At 37.9% G+C, this 19,212-nt stretch overlaps 2 protein-coding genes across 2 annotated transcripts in view; both read right to left on the bottom strand.

Moving 5' to 3' along the window:
* LOC140694132 (N-acetylated-alpha-linked acidic dipeptidase 2-like) overlaps nucleotides 1–14,728 on the bottom strand; it is a 39,600-nt gene extending 24,872 nt beyond the window's left edge. The window contains exons 1-10 of the mRNA XM_072957555.1: nucleotides 14,708–14,728; nucleotides 14,120–14,240; nucleotides 12,760–12,825; nucleotides 11,897–11,960; nucleotides 10,472–10,539; nucleotides 8,380–8,511; nucleotides 6,890–6,997; nucleotides 4,895–5,005; nucleotides 4,452–4,513; nucleotides 2,141–2,225 (exon numbers count right to left, since the gene is read on the bottom strand). Of these exons, the coding sequence (XP_072813656.1) occupies nucleotides 8,464–8,511; nucleotides 10,472–10,539; nucleotides 11,897–11,960; nucleotides 12,760–12,825; nucleotides 14,120–14,236 (363 nt within the window). The 5' untranslated portion in view covers nucleotides 14,237–14,240; nucleotides 14,708–14,728 and the 3' untranslated portion in view covers nucleotides 2,141–2,225; nucleotides 4,452–4,513; nucleotides 4,895–5,005; nucleotides 6,890–6,997; nucleotides 8,380–8,463. The remainder of the gene's footprint in view (nucleotides 1–2,140; nucleotides 2,226–4,451; nucleotides 4,514–4,894; nucleotides 5,006–6,889; nucleotides 6,998–8,379; nucleotides 8,512–10,471; nucleotides 10,540–11,896; nucleotides 11,961–12,759; nucleotides 12,826–14,119; nucleotides 14,241–14,707) is intronic.
* The window catches only part of LOC140693668 (uncharacterized), a 180,228-nt gene that overhangs the window by 85,266 nt on the left and 75,750 nt on the right, over nucleotides 1–19,212 (bottom strand). Inside the window, exon 3 of the mRNA XM_072957381.1 lies at nucleotides 16,648–17,969. Coding sequence (XP_072813482.1) covers nucleotides 16,648–17,969 — 1,322 coding nt within the window. The remainder of the gene's footprint in view (nucleotides 1–16,647; nucleotides 17,970–19,212) is intronic.

Here is a 19,212-nt window from a genome sequence, read left to right as displayed (position 1 = left end):
TTAAATACCCAAAATGGTCAGCCAGGAGTGGGATCTTGGCAAATAAAATAAAAGTATAATTCAAGCTTTTATCACTGAATTTATTAGCTAATTCTATTTTAGAAACAGACAGAAAATAAAACAATTTAGAGTAAGCCTGCTTGCTTATATATTAAGTGAAAATAAAGTTTTAAAAGCATGTCTGAATATGGGATAAAGTGAGCATCATAAAATGTAATGTTAATATTTAGTACCTGGAAATCTCAAACTCCCAATTTATAAACAAGTTCATACTGTATAGCACAGGGAACTATATCCAATAAAGTTTTGTAGTAACTTATGGTGAAAAAGAGTATGAAAATGAATATATGTATGTTCATGTATGACTGAAGCATTGTGCTGCACACCAGAAATTGACACAAAATTGAAAACTGACTACATATATATATATGTAGTATATATATACATATATATATATATATGTATATATATATTTGAAAGGACTGAAAGGACTATATATACCAAGAAAAAAATTAGATTGCTAACCAATAAAAAATCTGTCAGTAATATAATGCTAGAAACCCTGAGACACAAAAGAAAATTTCAGGCATACATCTGTTTATAGAGTCATAGAAAAAATAGTGCCTATGCAAGTCCCTGATAAGCATGAGAAAATAGGAAAGGCAATATAAAAGTTCAAAATGCTTTGCTATGTAAGAGCTGCAACATGACTCAGACACAAACTTCAGTGGTCAAAATATCTATATAATTAATGATAACTTAAAGTAATTGAGGGCATCATTTTAAATGAGATAAAAATAGCTGCTCAATCTTCATATTACTAACCAAGTCATTTCTGTTTATAGTAGGTTTATATTATTTTTATATGTATTTATATTTTATAAAGACATATCAACTTAGATCCTGGCAGATAACTGACAGTGGAGCAACTGATTGATTTAAATGGGCATCACAGGCTTATCAGATTTCATATGCTTTAAATATACATTAGATATTAGCTGTCAGGAAGAGTTCAATTTTCATTTATTCTAACATAGCTGTGCCACAGGCAGGTTACTCTGTATTCACAATGGAGGATCATGATAGATATGAAGATATCAAGCCTTATTGATCTTCATAGGGGTGCTTTTATAAGAAAAGGAGAATAAAATAAAAAAAATCTAAAATACTACTTTTTTTTATAGTGTTCTAACAGTTATATCTTTTATTTTTTAACTGAGTTATAGTCCATTTACAATGTTGTGTCAATTTCTGGTGTACAGCACAATTTTTCAGTCCTTTATGAATATACGTATATTTGTTTTCATATTTTTTCACCATGAGCTACTACAAATTCTTGAATATATTTCCCTGTGCTATACAGTATAAGCTTGTTTATCTATTCTATATATACCTGTCAGTATTTACAAATCTTGAACTTCCAGTCTGTCCCTACTCACACCCCTCCCCCCTGTAAAATACTATTAAATCAACATATATTTTTGAAGAATTATGAAAAATGGGAAACTATAAGTTGTTTCTTTAAATTGGAGCAAAAAGAACTACTTTAACTGGAAAAATACTTAAAATCTGGCAAGTTTTATGATTTCATGTTCACCCCTGACAGCTTTTCTTTCCTCCTTTCTCCTTCAATCTTTATTGGACCTTCTAAAGAATTAAATTACAAAAAAGAAAAAAAGAAAGAAAGAAAGAAAATTAAGAAACAGCTCTGCATCTAAAATAACCTCCTAACTGGAAAGATGGTATACTTTGTGAAAAATTTACAGCTGCCAACTTATGATCTATGTCTCTGTCCACACTGCCTTACTTGTTAGGGAGGGTCTTAAAAAAAAAGTAAAGAAAAATAGCAAATTATAATGGCTTTTACATTTTAAATGCTTTTCTATGTGTCTACAATCTGCTCTATCATGAGTTATTAAGATAAACATTATCAGCTATACTCTACTTTCCTATCATGCACATTGTGACTCTAAGAAGCACGCACGCTCTAACTTACCATCTGCTGGTGGTGTACAGGTTAATGCAGTTCTTTTGACAATATATGGTTTTGTAGTCTAGTTGTCTAACTACTACATAATGGAAAAGATGTAGAACTACTGGTACCACTGCCCTCCGTCTCTGTCATTTACCTTAAACATACCTGGAAAAGTAGATTCAAAAACTCATTGGCAAGAACATTTTTCACACTCCAGATCTGATATTCTTCTAGAGTTAAGATGGCCATTCTGAAAGAGAAACAATATTTAAGAATATCTTAAATCTTCATTTTCTTATATTATTTGAATTAAATTTGTTTTATTAAACTTGCAATGGTCATTTGTCTGAAAGAAAACTAATGATTTAATGTAGATGCTGTGTATTCATCCGAAAGTAGGCCAGCAAGAATAAGTTCAAAAGTAACCAAACTCTGAAGTAGTCACTCATAACGTGGGCAATTTATCACCAAAAATCTTCCTCCAGTAAGACCTGGGAAATAACTCACAGTATCTTCTGGTTCAAGGTGAAGTTTACTAACAGAACCCACAAAAGGTTCTGGGTAGAGAAAAAGGACTATTTACTAACTTTGAAAGCATTTTTCCAAACTCTTTGGATTATGCCCTTTGACCCTAGCAATTTTCTAAGATCTTTAAAACATCTGGCAATATTATTAGACTTCTTAAGAGATTTAAAAGAACTAAATATATATAATAAATGAGTATCTATATTAACATTTCCTCAAAATAAAATGTAACATTACTTTCACAAGTTGAGTAAAGCAGTATTTTTTTTTTTTTTGGTGTCAAAGTGTACCAAAAATTACATTTATATACAGTAGACAATATTTCTTGGCAGGCAAAAATATAACCAAATGCTTCTTACTTCATGTTTTGAACAATCACCTTAACAATCCTAGATGAATAATAATGTTCTTAGCGTTTATTACTTAATTATATTTTTATTATCTAATGATTTATTATTTAAAGATATTTAATAATATTTACTATTAATGATATTCATGTATTCATTCAATATATATTACCATTTATTACAAGAAAAGATTTTAAAGCACTGTGATGGTAATTAATGGCTTTCATGATGCAACTTCCATTGAAGTATATTAACACCAATGTAATGGTACAAAATAATGGGTAATATTGTCACCGTCTAGTCACCAGTGAATATGGGTAATAGGTTTGGTTGAAAGGTCCAAAATCTATTCTAAATTTTTACCATTTCATTATTATGGTTACACGGAGATGGAGCAGCTAAATGATCTTTTTTTTTAATGTTCAAAAGTACAGCCATATGAAGAAACTCGGTCTTATATAAAAATAGACAGCAATGATAACCTCCATACTTATCAAACACCCAGAAGAAAGGCGATGGAAATTGTATCTCTACATAAGGTATTTCCTAATAGAAACTTTCCTGTGTTTCTGTTTTCATATATACCAAATATAAATGGCTACCTTAGTTTTGGGCAGAAAAGTAAATGAAGACGGTTATCTGAATTGCCAAACAAAGATCAAGCCCTGAAAAATTCATTTCTATTATTTATTTCTATTGAGTGTCAGTTAATAAGACTATGATGATTTCTTCTGGATTTGTGATTGAAAAAAATGTTACTTATTTTTCTAAGCCTGTGTAAGGCCACTATGGTCTACATCCTACCATTTGCAACTTGGTACATGTCAACATTTGAATAGAAAGGGTCAAATTAACTCATATGTGTCTCACATATATGGATTATCTTCAGTTTCACAGGGATACATAGACATTAAGGCAAACCTATTATAATATCTTTAATAAATGTTTTGAAACTAAAAAAATTCAAGGCTTTATTCTTTGTAAAGTACATGCTTGTTTCTGCTATTATACACTTATTCTGGCTGCTATTAAAGAACTTAGGACAGACCCTCACCAATATTATTGAAAAAAAAATTTAAAAACTATATACACCACCCAGATTGAGATGAAAAATAATTTCCATCATCCCAGATATCCTATGCTCCTTCTCAGTTAACTCACCCATCTCCAAAATCACTACTGTACCACTTATTAACATTAGTTCTGTCTCTGTTCTAGAACTTCATATAAATTAAATTGTACAATGTGTTCTTTTATTGTGGCTTCTTTTGCTCAATATAAGTTTTGTCTTACCATAATGTATTAAACTGGGAGAAGTAAAGATTATAAACTACAGATGGCAAGGGCTGTCTCTACTTAATTTTTACAAAATGCCTAGCTTATAAAATATAATGTTTTTATGTAAATAACACTTAATGGAGTTGTTTAAAGGTCGAATGGGCTTTCCTTAGGGACAACTTGGAGTTATTGTAACCACAGGTCCAAATAAGCATTTAGCAGGGATGATGCAGAAGAGATTCAAGTATGTATATGTAACGTATGTATACCAATTCAGAATATAATGTATTTTTAGAAAAGAATAAATTAGTCTCTGCTAGACTCACCTTTGTGGTGTCATGTGCATTCTATGTGTCTCTACAATGTTGGATAGATCCACAAGTAATTCCTTTAAAACCAGAAACCCAAATCAGTAGTTAGGAAAGAGAAGGTATCATTTTTATTAGACAGTAGCTGAAGTATAAAATATTTTTTCGGTCAAGTTTTGTTTTTTTTTAATTCCAGAAATAGATTGCTTGTTTACCTTAAAAATTTATGACAATTTTCCAGTGGTTTCATTTTTTTTTTACATAATACATTCAGTTTATTAAATTTTCTAAGGTAAATTCTCTTCCCAATTTTGCATCTTTGGCTATGAATATTTTGAGTAGCATAATATAGAACCTAGAAGTAGAAAGAAATCTTTTTCTCAACCTCTTTTAAAAAATTCTTCACTCTATGTTCCTGTTGGAAGTTTACATGCAAGAAGATGTATACAATCAGACTTTACCAGGGTATCATCGGTGCAGTTGTCCTTCCAGACCTCTGTGCAACCACGTGTCTCTCAGTTCAACCCTACAGAGAACTCCATCACCATCAACATCAAATACCTTGAAGCAAACTAAAGAAAAGAAACTCTTATGGAGGAAAGTTACTTTTATATTCTGAAGTATAATACATTTTATTACAACCTGCCCTAGTGAAATTACTTAGTTCCTCAAACAACTACATTCTGGATTAAGTTCTTATTTGGAGGAGATTGTGTCATTAAAGTCCTTTGAACTTGTAGGAATTCCTGTACACTTCACAAGTCTCTCTCCTTATATAATTAGCCAGCTTAGAGAACTCTATCCTTCATCTAAATCTAAAGTTAAATTTCTTGCAAACTGAAAAAGAAGGGCCAAGTTACTATACAATATCTCACAGATTTTGAGAAGGTAATTCAAGCTTTTAAATTAATTTCTAATATTTATAACTGATCACTTCAGAGTTGATTCTTACAATGCTGAAAATATTCCATCTACATTAAGAATCAACAAAAAGCTGGTACAGTCAGCTCCCCGTATCCATTGGTTCTGCATTCACAGGTATAAACAATAGATCAAAAGTATATATGTATATGTATATGTATATATATATATATATATATATATATATAAATTTTCCCAGAAATTTCTCAAAAGCAAAACTTGAATTTGCTATGCACTGACAACTATTCACATATCATTTACATTGTATTTACAAATAATTACATTGTATTAGGTACTAAAAGTAATCTAGAGATGATTTAAAGTATACAAGAGGATGTGCATAGATTATATGCAAATACTATGCCATTTTACATAAGGACATGAGCATCCATGGACTTGGTATCTGAGGGGGTCTCAGAACCAATCCTCAGCAGATAATGAGAGATGACTGTATAAAGATTTTGCCTCTCCAATGTAATTAATGTGCACCCAATATTTTTGCCTAAGAACAATTTCAATTCTTCAATGAAGTTTATATACAACAAGCTAAAAATCCAAAATATCAGCACTTTGCTAATTAACATCAATATCAGCAAAATTGCTAGTTAGTCTATTTGGTTAACTTCCACTAGTCCACTGGCAAAAAAATAAATTAAAAAAAAATTTAAGACAACAACCTCAATTGAGAAACAAAGACTTCAGCCTCTTTAATACCAGAACTTTAATGTGAACAAATAATCTATCACAAAGCCAGGTTAGAGTAATGGTATACTATCAGGGAAGATAAAAGAAATCTAAATTTTTAAGATTAAATAATTATCTACTTCACACACCCATGTAATAATTATGCTATTAAGTTAACGAGTGCATCACAGTACAACATTACTAAAGAATATTGAACTATTAAGTATCATACCCAAAATATGCAGTATTTGTGAAGCTGTATTTTAGAAAGATGCAGAGATAATGACCCTAGTGAATATGTAAGAATTAGGTTCCAATTAAATGTAAACTGCTGCATTTTCCTAAACAAATATGGTTAAGATTTAGGAATGTAATATGCTTATAAATTATGCCATAATATTTTAGATAGGTTTAAAAGATAAATTTAGTATTTAATAAAATTGTTTTATCATAAATTTAATTTTGCTAATAAAATATCAATATACACAGTGATAGAAAATAAGTTGAAATTCAAGTTAAGCAAGACAAATTTTCTATATAGACTACCAGAAAATATTTTCTATATGCTTAACATTTTCAAACACATCATGACTGATGTAGTTCATTTATCATGAATTGTACATTTATCTGGAAAATCAACCATTATTAATAACAAAGATCTTAAATTACTCCACAGTAAAAAAGAATAGATGATTGAACCTTTACACTGACGTCAGTAAAACCTTAGCAAGAGATTGCTATTTGCAAAAGGGATGAAAATTCAAGCCTTAATCAGATGATTTTTTACATGAATGGATGCTAATTTTTTTCTCTGTATAGCTTCCAAATTTTGTGATGTTTAACACACTTACATTTCTGTCTTTCAGCCAGAGGTCCTCTGCAACAAGCTGATAGCCCACAGGATATCTCCTTAAAATCTATGTGGCTGTCATGATTTTCACCAAAAGCATTAAATAAACCTGTAAAATAGGAACACAGACAGAATAAATCACAGCCAACAAACTTTCTGTTAATAATGACATGCCTATGAAAGGAGGCATGACTCGCATAAACTGATTTAGTTTTTAAAAGTTATCAGTAGTTTCCACTGTCTTAGGAAGTTTTTCCCCCACCCCCTGGCATAATTATAACCAACATTTAACTTCCTAGAAGAAAATACTATCATTTAGTGTTTGGTTTTGTCTGCATACCTGTCTCTATCTTATATTAATTCCAAAAGTCAAAAGTGATTGTAGAATGTAAAAAATAAAAATGTATTTTAAAAATTTAACTGGAAAAATGTCAGAGACCACAATTATCCTAATTTGGAAAGACTAAGAAGAAAAAGGAAAAAAGAAGAAGAAAAGTTGAACTCTATCAAAGATATACTGTGTTGTTATTAATGAGATTCATACAGCTCCTTCATGAAGCAAAGAAAACTAACACACTATATTATAAGAGACAGAAATTCTGTACTGCAGTCTTCATTGTACCACTTAATCTGTATAACTAAATATATTAAATTTCAGAAATAAAGGGCAATTTATAATCTAATCCTGTGGTTTTTAAACTTTTCCTAAAAAATAAATGGAATCATTTTATTTTCAAATGAAATGATTTCTCAATCTCTAATTATAAAAAGGTAAAAACATAACTGCACTGCTGAAGTGGAAACCCTGTCTGTTCTAGCTCCCCTAACAAATAAATATTTCTAAAACACACTAGAAACCTGAAGAATACAGACTGTCTATTTCAAGAATCTAATTCTGTGCCCTCAAAGAGCAGAAAATTGAAGCTAAGAAGTAGTTAAATGACTTGCTAAAAGTAAGAAATTTTTTTTAAAAAGGTCTGAATCAGAAGAAGAACCCAAGCTTTCAGATTTCAAATACAGTTTTTGTGATTATCACCCACAACTGCTCCTTGTAAACCTCATTTAAAATATATATATATATATATATATATGTATATATATATATATAGTAGTGAAAAGTTTAGAGCTAAGTGGGGACCTTAGAGATGGTCTAGTGGTTTCTTAATTTTTTAAGGGTGGGGGAAGTATACAGCAGTGGAACCTTCTTCTATATAAAAGAAATACAATAGACACTCCTCAGCTGAGGAAGAGGTGGGGTCATGTGTGGAAGCTAGAGCTTTGCCTATTCAGTGTCCACCACCCTGACCCTGCACCAGATGCTGAGGCACCACACTGGAGCACACTTTCATAATGATTGTCTTGGTCAAACTGATTTTATATATGAGAATATTCAAGTGCAGAAAGGTAAACCGACTTACACAAGGCTCCAAAGGTGGAACAAGGCTCAGGTGTTTAGCAAAGAACATTTGTAGAAAATAGAAGGATTCCCACCTTCACTCAGAGATGGACGAATTGGTGGTGAAGCCAATGGGCCAAATGTCTCTAAATCAAATCATCCAGTTCAGGATTGAGCCCTCAGCAACCAATAGCATTTCTCCAGATGAATGATGTCTGATTCTTCCACTGACAATCAAATCAAACAAGATTATAAAATCTCACTCTTCTCTTCTGGACAATTAATTAGTTCATCCTGATAATGTAACTTCTAAATACACATTTTAATTTCCCAGTTAAACTGTTAAAAAACTACCTAAAACAAAAACTCTGAAAGTCAAATATATTGTATCTAAAGTGGCATGAAAATTAAATTCAAATTAATGTAAAAGAGGCTTTAGAATGGGAAAAAATTTGCAATTTCCCATTAAGCAGGCTGTTTAATTCCAACATGTAAAATAATAAACTAAGATACTTATTTTTTGCTTCCCACACTTTTATCTGTATACCCTTTGGTGATTTTAATCTCTATCTTGGATTTGAAAATTCTTGATCATAGTCTCTCCTGGCTACACAGGTAACACACTAATAGCAGAAACTATGTTTGATTTATCCTGTCACTATGGTAACCACTTACACATTTAATACTTATTAAATAAATGTACAAAGGGGATAGACCTAAGCTTCTCCTTCTTGGCCCTAAAATTCTTACTACCCCTCCTATAAAGGCAGGAGCCTCCTCTGTAGGACAGAGAGTAAATGTATCTCATGAGAAGGATTCCCCAACAAGGGCTGTCTTTTCAGCGTGCTTTTAGATGTTTTTATGGGACATTTCAATAAAAGGATCAAGGACCTAAGCTTCCCAGTATGGTGGGCGTTGTGATGGGCATGGGAGGATGCTCACTTGGGAGGATGAGATGTTAAAGACACTAACAGTGAAAAGGACAGGGCAAGATGAAGGGCGATTGGGAAACAGGACCACAGAGATGTGACATTTACTTCCCACTGTCATCTAAGTGATACCTACTTGAAAGAAACATTTCTACAGTTAAATTCTATAATGGGGGTTATTTAAATGAAGCACACATATACTCAATGAGTAGATCACATAATTTTTAGAGATTCAGAGTGCAGTAGCATTTTCAGAGTACTTTTTACATCAATAACTAGTATTTATAAATTCCTGTGTACTAAATAAGTATGTGGAATTATTTCCATTTTGCTTTTAGACTTACTACAGCTTAACGTATTCACTGCACTGATACAGAGTAATTTTTCTAATGAATAAAAATGATAATGTACAACCTTGTTAAAGATTCTTTAATTTCACCATCACCAGATTTATGAACATTTAGGCCTATGTGTCAGGCCCCGTTTCTTACCAGCTTTTTCACCAACACCTTACATTGAGGTTATATTGCATTACCCAGAGGTCAGGAAATGTTCTTTCACACATCCACATCTTTATTAGGTCCTGTGTCCTCTGAGGAGAAACATTCTCCCCACTTTCACATCCTTCCATTTTACAGCCTAACCACTAATCCTTCTCTAAACACCTTCTAATGCTTTCCAACCTCACCAGCTACCCTAGGATTTTAACTTCTCTCTTCTGCAACTGTCCTCCACTGTATATAGTATCCAATATTCAAGTGAAGTATGAGTCCTCATTTACAGGTCTGTGGCCTCTCTAGATTACAAAGTATTTGGATTCAGTAACCTTGTCCTTTTATCACTTTTGCTGCTAGAGTTCCTTTCATAGGACCTGATACATAGTAACCACACAATAAATACTTCCTGAATGAATAAATGAATGAATGAATGAATAGCCAAGGCAATCTTCACAGCCAAGGCTTCCCCAACCCAGCTCAGTATTCTTTCTGTTATATCAAAGAGACTCTGCCCCATGAAACAATAGACCCTGCACATTTTAACAAATGTATACAATTATTAGGAACTATTATTAGAACAGAGACTAGCACTACTGTTCTCATAGTTATGTCACATAAGTAGTGTATTAAAGCTCGTTCTGATTTCTTGTTTATACAAATCAGCTATGTCTGTCACCAGTTTAAATGTTAGTAATTTAGAAAACAAAAGTTATTGATTTATCTACTCATCAGAAATCATTACAACAGATCTATTTACATACCTCTTCTGTCAGTTTATATACCAACTGGAAAAGAAGGGGTGTACAGTCAACTCTGAGAGTATAATTGCCTGCAAAATAAATAAGAGAGAATTTTAATACCTCCAAATGGACTACAAACCTGTATTTAATTCTAACTTTATTTTCTAATTATAAACAATATATAACAGATTTCAAATTCAAGGCATCATTCCTGGAGAATTAAAAATAGGGTGGACCTTACAGATTATCATATTAAGTGAAGTATGTCAGACAGAGAAAGGCAAATATCACATTCTATCACTTATATGTGGAATGTAAACAAACAAAAAAATGATACAAATGAACTTATTTACAAACCAGAAATAGACTCATGACATAGAAAAGAAACTATGGTTACCCAAGGGGAAAGGGGGAAGGGAAGAGATATGTTAGGAGTTCAGGATTAACAGATATACACTATTATATATGAAACAGATAACCAACAAGGACCTACTGTATAGCACAGGGAATTATATTCAGTATCTTATAATAACCTATAATGGAAAAGAATCTAAAAACATGTATATGTATATGTATATGTATATGTATATGTATATGTATATGTATATGTATATAACTGAGTAACTTTGCTGTACACCTGAAACTAATATTACAAATCAGATGTACTTCAGTAAAAAGAAATAAATAAAATTTTAGAATAGACAGATAGGTAGGGAGATAAATAGACAGGCAGACAGTCTGGCTAAAACTAAAACACAAGGTGGAAATAACTCTTCAGGAGCCAGAGAGGCTGCAGCACACACTCAGGATAGGAGACTGCAGAGGCGGACTCTGCTGCTAAGGCTGCAGCTCCTGCAGTAAAAGTAAGGGTCATTGCTCATTACGGCAGCAGTACCTAGGGGTCTTTGCCAAAGGAAGTGGTAAGGCCATAATATTCATGTTTTTATTCATTTATTCAATTCAATATGAAGGCTTTAGACTAGAGCATGTCAGTAACTAACATGTGTCCTGTGACACTTACCTAGAAATAACCATAATACGATGAAAGCCTACAGATGCACATGCCACATGTCAGGGTCAAAAGGAAGTTTGTAGTGGGTGCTTATTTCAGAGTTGTTCCAATACATACAGGAACTATTTCTGTATGAAATATTTTAGCCCAACTTTTAAAAATAGCTCCACAGGAAGAATGTCAAAAGTACTAAAGTTTTAAGTAGTAATCCAAGATAGGCAAATGGTAAATATACTAAAGAAATTAGGATCAATAGCTTAGTTATGAATCATATTGATTCATTTGAATCATAATAATGTTCTCTCTGGTAAAATGGAGAAATGGAGGTATTATTGAGGCATCTCATAGAAAGAGGATAATCCTAGTTTATGAGTTGGAATTGATAGACTTAAATACTGGTATACTATTTAATGACAATCTGAAATAAAATTTACCTTCTGTGTATGAGTCTGCATTGATATATGCAACCTCTCTCTCCTGGAGTGTTTTCACATTCTCCTGTAGTTGAAGCAAAGCATTCACTTAACTCACAGCGTTTACAATTTTGGAAATACAAGCAAAACAAATTAATTCAGTAAAAGAGTGGTTTGCAGATACCATTATAAATCAAACACCTATGCTTTTGACCATAATTTTAAGAAAATGCTATTAACTGGTTGATAATATTAATGCAATTAAAACAAGAAAGAAAAATATTAGTGATGCTGTAGCCGCTGTTCATAGCAACAGCAGGGAGACCCAGAGGAATACTGCCCCTGATCCCCTGCACCATAATATGAAGGGGGAAGGCTCGGAGATGCTCAGCCTCACCCTGGATCTACTGGAAGAGGACTGCTCAAAGTAAGGGCTGGAAATCTGTACTTTTAAAAGGTGTCTCTGGAAATCCTTACAGACATTAAAGTATGAGATCCCTTGATGTTGGGGATCCAAGTAACTTTACCATATTAAAAGTGAGGAAGTTGGAAATTTGATTTATCAAGAATTTTTTGAAAGAGAAGATATTGATGAAAAAGAAAAATATAGGAGGGGAGGATAGAGAAAAAAACTAGAGGGAGAGAAGAGTGGCTATTAGGACAAAGACAAGACATTTCTCACACATACATGCACACACGCACACACATTCTAGAAAAATACAGCAGAAGAAGACTAATGCCATCACACAACATGGGAATATGCAGAGAGAACTCTTTTCTTCTCTCTGTTTCTCTCTCTCTCTCTAGCTTGCTACCTTATAAAAGCAGTTACAGTAAAAACATTTAAAGCTGTGAGTGGTCATCCCACAAATGAGAATTCTCACCTCTGCGCTTGACCACATGGGATAGATGACAGCTGATTCTGCGGCAGAGTATCCATTATGACAGAGCTACAGTAGAATTAAAAAAGATTCCTTAATTATATGTAAAGGTAAATGTGCTGCTGAATATGATCAAGAAGCTAGTAGAAAATGGGAAACAATATTCAAATTGTCTTTTAACTCACATGAATTTAAATTAATGCAAGGCATATTATCTTGTATCTTGGATTTATTTTATCTGTATTTTAAGCTGCTTAAATTATAAAAAGACACATGTATTTCTATATACATGTGTTCACAAGAAATTACATATTTCTAAAAGTAAATGACCTTAATGAATAAGCTCTGATTCATCTAAATAAGTGTATTATGAAATGCATGTTCATAACAACAACATAATAATAAGACTTTGCCATATAAATGGAATCAAATGTGATACAAGTAAATGTGATTTTATTCCCATACTTATTTGATTCATATTATTATTTTAAAGTATGCAGAAATGAGTCAGAAGGAAAGCATTTTAAAAACCATTCACAATAATAAGAAAGATATGACATTCTTTAAATCAATTCTATAAAATTTGGACTCATAAATGAACAAAACAGAGGATAGTCACAGGAAAGTGCTTTTTGGTGCGCCTGCCTTTAAAAAAATACACAAGCCTACCTTGAACATGTAAGAACTCAGAGTTACTGGACAGAGAGCATAAGGGAAGAAGATGAAAGAAGGGGGTCTATGAGAGACACTTTAAAATAAAGCATTAAGAGCCAGTGACAAATGAAAATTAATCATAATTGAATTAAAAATAAATCCTTGAAATTTTAGAGTAATTCAATTTACAAAATCATTGTATTACACTCCCCAACCAGGCACTTTTGTAAATGGTAAAATATACCTATGGTTACAATTTAGTGTTGAATCCATAAAGGAGAGACTATAATCAGAGTATAGTCATCTAAGAAGAGCATGTTGTTTTCCTGGATAGAAGAAATCCAAGGAAACTGTAAAAACTTGAAAATTAATGCCAAGGATCTAAATCAGATTTTCAATAGGCTAATTCACTTGTCAGAAGTAGTTTCCTAGGTTTGACTATTTTCTGAGCTTACAGATTTTACTTACTTATCACAAAACCAATATAAATAGAAACTAAAATATTTTAAAAATAATGAAAAAATTGGTTTGTGCTTAGTAATTAAGAGGTTGTTCTGTTTTGCCAAACTGATGTAAAAGCAAAAACAAACTCTATTTCTTAAATTTTCTTGTTTTTATCCAATTTAAAACAGTATCAGGTAATGGAACACATCTGTGATTACCCTGAGATACATGTTGACCAAGAAGATATGTTTACTGTCTTAGTTACCTCAGCCCATTTGTGGAACCCAGAAGTCCAAATTTTTCTGCATCCCAGCTGGCAAAAATGGCAGTTCTTCTCAGTCTTCAGCTTGAAATCATTGTTAACATACATGGTTAGGTACATCTGCCTAAAAACAAAGGAAAATTCACTGAAGTCACTTTCTGTCATCACTTGCCATGGAAACATTATTTACCTCTACTAATCAGTTTTCCAAAATTCTGGACAACTTCTTATAAATCAGCAGTTCCACTGGTTAGGTCAATACCTCCAAATACCCAGAAGTCCTGATGATCTCCCAGAATAACACATCTGTCTGGAAAGGAAGGCATTCAAAAGAATGACAACTTAGAATGTATTATAAAAAGCAGTAATTTATGTTTTTAAATTAAACTTCCTCCTGCTTGAGTTTCCTCCATAGAAAACCATCAAGGTACTGTCTCCTTTTAGAATTTACCTTTTTTTCCCCACATTTAATTATATCACATCAACCAGGAAAAAAATATTAAGAGTTGATTAAGATTTACCTTCTCTTACTCCTGTAATCTTTGTAAAAACAAAATGTTTTAAGACATTTTAAAAAATTCACCAACTCACCAAGTTTCACAGATCCTCAGGTAGTTCTGATTACATCATAAATGCTTGTGACTTTCTTGAAGTTATGAACATGCATTTTAACCTTCCTAGAATTTCACAAAGGGAACAAATTACTTCACATAGAGCATTATGTCTAACAGGTTCCTTCCAATGTTTTATTATAAGTCTCAGAAGTACAGAAAACTGTTTAATAAGATGATAAATTCCCATATGCCCACCACCTAAATTCAATCATTGTTAATACTGTTGAACTATTTGCAAGCGAGTTGTGCAAATCATGACAGTTGTCTCCTATGTATTTAAGAATGCACCTTACGGTGAAATCAAATAAAAAAATCAGTATTTTATATTTTTCCTCCCTCATAGCTCTATTGTTGGTATTTATTTAAACTCCAAAATTATTACTCAACATGAAAAAGAATCTTGTTCTTAGCAATTTTTTTTTAAAAAAAAATGTGTATTTGTCCATTTAGAGCTCAAATCAATTAAGGGATATAAGCCCCAGGTGCTTTTTTTGGTATTTTGACCAGGGAAGATTTCTGTTTCTGACTTTTCTCTTAAACTGTTACTGAAGCTACATGCTCTGTTTTCCTTCTGTCTGTATGTATCTGTTTATAAATCACATTTTTCATTGTGTACCTCTAGAGGGTATTAATACATGAGATAATAAAGTCTCCTATGTTAAAGGAACTCTGTTCTAATTGAGTTAAATAAACACTTTTTAAAAATTCTTATAAAATAAAACTGAACTTCTAATACCTTAAGAGTTCTGAAATTTTAAAACAAGCTTCTTACAGAACTTATAAAATACTTGCAGAATCCAAATTCAAATTGCTAAGGCAAATCATTAATCAACAAGGCTCATTCAACCATTTTAGTTTAATAAAAAACAGCTATCTCCTCTCTGATTCATCAGTGTGAAGTTTCCCTTTCCCTCTACATTTCAAGCCAGTCAAACTAAAGTTCTGATCATGCCATGCTCTTTCCCAGCCCTGCACAAGCTGTCCTCTGCAGCTGGCGTTTACTGCCTGTCTTGATTCCGTGGAAAACTTACTGTTTGTGTAAAATTAAGCTCAATGAGCACATGTTCTGTGGTCATGCCTCCTTAATACCAGAACTGTCTGGGGTTAGTAACAGTAACGACTATGATGGTAAGCGCACTGGGCCATGTAGCAGTTACGCGTTCACCACTGTGACCACTTAACCCTCCCCCACAGAAGTGACCGGTGAACTTCGCTCCTTTCCCCCTTCTCTCCTACTCCTTCCCTTAAGTTAACCTAATATTTTGCATGTACAGTGTTTTGACAGTTATCTGAAACACTGTTTTAAACCGTCAGTTGAAAAGGGAAGACAAAATGTTACACCTGGCCCAGAGGAGGAGAGGGGTGGGGAGTGGCTCAGAGGAAGCCGAACAGGACGCGCGGCCTCGGATCACAACACAGCCCCTTTCCTTCCCAAGTTTCACAGCCGGGAAAGCAGAGGCGTGGGGCCCGGACCGCTTCGGGGCCTTCGTGGGAGGCCGAGGGAGGGACGGAGACACGCGCAGGGCTGGGGAGGGGCCCGCAGGGACTCACCGTCTGTGCAGCGGCTCCTGACCCACAGCTGGGCGGGCGGCGGTGGCAGTTGAGGCGGCGGTGCCGGCTGAAGGGGCTGAGGCGGCAGCAGTGGAGGTACCGGGTGAGGGGGCCGAGGCGGCGGCGGCGGCTGCGGTGCCGGCTGAGGGGGCTGGGGGGTCGGCGGCTGCGGTGACGGCTGAGGGGGGTGGGCGGGCGGCGGTGGCGGTAGAGGCTGCGGTGCCGGCTGAAGGGGCCGAGGCGGCGGCGGCTGCGGTGCCGGCTGAAGGGGCTGAGGCGGCATCGGCGGCGTTACCTGCTGAGGCGGCTGTTCCGGCTGAGGGGGCCGAGGCGGCGGCGGCTGCAGTGCCGGCTGAGGGGGCTGAGGCGGCATCGGCGGCGGTCCCGGCTGAAGCGGCGGCGGCTGCGGTGCCAGCTGAGGGGGCTGGGCGGGCGGCGGTGCCGGTAGAGGCTGCGGTGCCGGCTGAAGGGGCTGAAGCGGCGGCGGTTGCGGTGTCGGCTGAGGGGGCTGGGAGGGCGGCGATGGCGGTTGAGGCTGCGATGCCGGCTGAAGGGGCTGAGACGGCGTCGGCGGCCGTGCCTGCTGAGGCGGATCGGCGCCGGTACCGGCTGAAGCGGTGGCGGCTGCGGTGCCGGGTGAGGGGGCTGGAGGTTCGGCGGCTGCGGTGCAGGCTGAGGGGTCCGATGCGGCGGCGGCTGCGGTGCCGGCTGAGGGGGCTGAGGCGGCATCGGCGGCGGTCCCGGCTGAAGCGGCGGCGGCTGCGGTGCCAGCTGAGGGGGCTGGGCGGGCGGCGGTGCCGGTAGAGGCTGCGGTGCCGGCTGAAGGGGCTGAAGCGGCGGCGGTTGCGGTGTCGGCTGAGGGGGCTGGGAGGGCGGCGATGGCGGTTGAGGCTGCGATGCCGGCTGAAGGGGCTGAGACGGCGTCGGCGGCCGTGCCTGCTGAGGCGGCATCGGCGCCGGTACCGGCTGAAGCGGTGGCGGCTGCGGTGCCGGCTGAGGGGGCTGGGCGGGCGGCGGTGGCGGTAGAGTCTGCGATGCCGGCTGAAGGGGCCGAGGCGGCGGCGGCTGCGGTGCCGGCTGAAGGGGCTGAGGCGGCATCGGCGGCGTTACCTGCTGAGGCGGCTGTTCCGGCTGAGGGGGCCGAGGCGGCGGCGGCTGCAGTGCCGGCTGAGGGGGCTGAGGCGGCATCGGCGGCGGTCCCGGCTGAAGCGGCGGCGGCTGCGGTGCCAGCTGAGGGGGCTGGGCGGGCGGCGGTGCCGGTAGAGGCTGCGGTGCCGGCTGAAGGGGCTGAGGCGGCATCGGCGGCGTTACCGGCTGAGGCGGCTGTTCCGGCTGAGGGGGCCGAGGCGGCGGCGGCTGCGATGCCGGCTGAAGGGGCTGAGACGGCGTCGGCTGCCGTGCCTGCTGAGGCGGCATCGGCGCCGGTACCGGCTGAAGCGGTGGCGGCTGCGGTGCCGGGTGAGGGGGCTGGGTGTTCGGCGGCTGCGGTGCCGGCTGAGGGGTCCGAGGCGGCGGCGGCTGCGGTGCCGGCTGAGGGGGCTGGGCGGGCGGCGGTGCCGGCTGAGGGGGCTGAGGCGGCATCGGCGGCGGTATCGGCTGAAGGGATGAAGCGGCGGCGGCTGCGATGCCGGCTTAGGGGGCTGAGGCGGCGGCGGCGGCTGCTGGAAGGACTTGAGGGACTCGAAGTCCTTCACCATCTTTTCCAGGGTCGCCATGGCGGCCTCCCGCCACGCGGGGACAGCCCCCGGGGTCGCCGATCCGACCGGCGTCTCTGGTCAGCAGCGGTGGCAGTGAACGGGGCTCGGGGACGCCAGCAGTTGCGGACCCCAAGCGCGCGGCCATCTTGGAATCGTCCCGACAGTCCCCGCGGCCCTGCGTCCTGCCACGCTCCGCCGGTGGGGCGGGGCCGGGCCGCGGGATTGACAGCCAGAGGCAGCGGCCTCCGCCAATGGCTGCCTCGCTCGCCCCTTGGACTCAAAGAGCCGCCACGGCTGCTGGAGTTACTGCCGTTCTTCCCGGCGATGGACGGGGGGTACTACACGGGGATCGGGAGGGCGGTTCGGGGGCGGGGTTGCAAGGCACGGACAGGAGGGTGGGGAGGGCGGGTGACTTGTGATTGAGGGTCTCTCTTGGCGAGGGGCGTCCCCGGATGACGCATAGCATGTGGCAGGGAGGCCGGGCAGTGGGCTGGGAGCCCGAGACCCCTGCGGGGCGCTTGCCCACCCCGCGGCGCGGGCGGAGGGCCGGCTCGCCGGACAGCCTGCTATAATATGTTGACTGTTACATATTTGGCCTTACCCTTGTTAGTAGCCTCAAATCACTCCTTGTTCACCTTCAGGATCATTATCATAGATATACTTCTGACAATCCTCGTACTTAACTATGTTCCCTCATGCTACAGGGGCATGCACATGCTATTCTCACTCTTAGAAATAATCTTTTACAGATCAATCCCCTACTCCCCTCAAGGGATTTGCCTATCTAATTCCAATCACTCTCATTGCTCAGCTAATTTGTGAATTCATAAAGCCCATTACATTAACATAATTCCTTAACACCATGTAATTCTCCTTTATCACAATTATTAAAGTATACTTTATAATAACATAAAAACTCTTCCATGCATGAAGGTTGATATTCAACAATTAAGTTCACTGTATGAAGTTGTAAGTACATATACTCTATATTATGAAAAATGTTAAGGAATTACATACTATAGTTAAATTCATTCATATTTTTTCATAGAAATATGGAAATATTTATTCCAAGTTGGATCATCACTATATGTGTGTGTGTATATATGTATATATCTTTCATCCTTCATTCACATTATAAGTTCTGATAAAATATTGCCAACAATTAACTTTTATACCAAGGAAGGAAAGAGGAAGGAAGGAAAGAAGGAAATGGAGGGGTTTTAGAACTCTTGAG

Source organism: Vicugna pacos, unplaced genomic scaffold (genome assembly GCF_048564905.1).
Source record: "Vicugna pacos unplaced genomic scaffold, VicPac4 scaffold_20, whole genome shotgun sequence".
Taxonomy (NCBI): domain Eukaryota; kingdom Metazoa; phylum Chordata; class Mammalia; order Artiodactyla; family Camelidae; genus Vicugna; species Vicugna pacos.
Note: the sequence above shows the minus strand (reverse complement) of the source record. Positions and strands in the feature narration are given on the sequence as shown.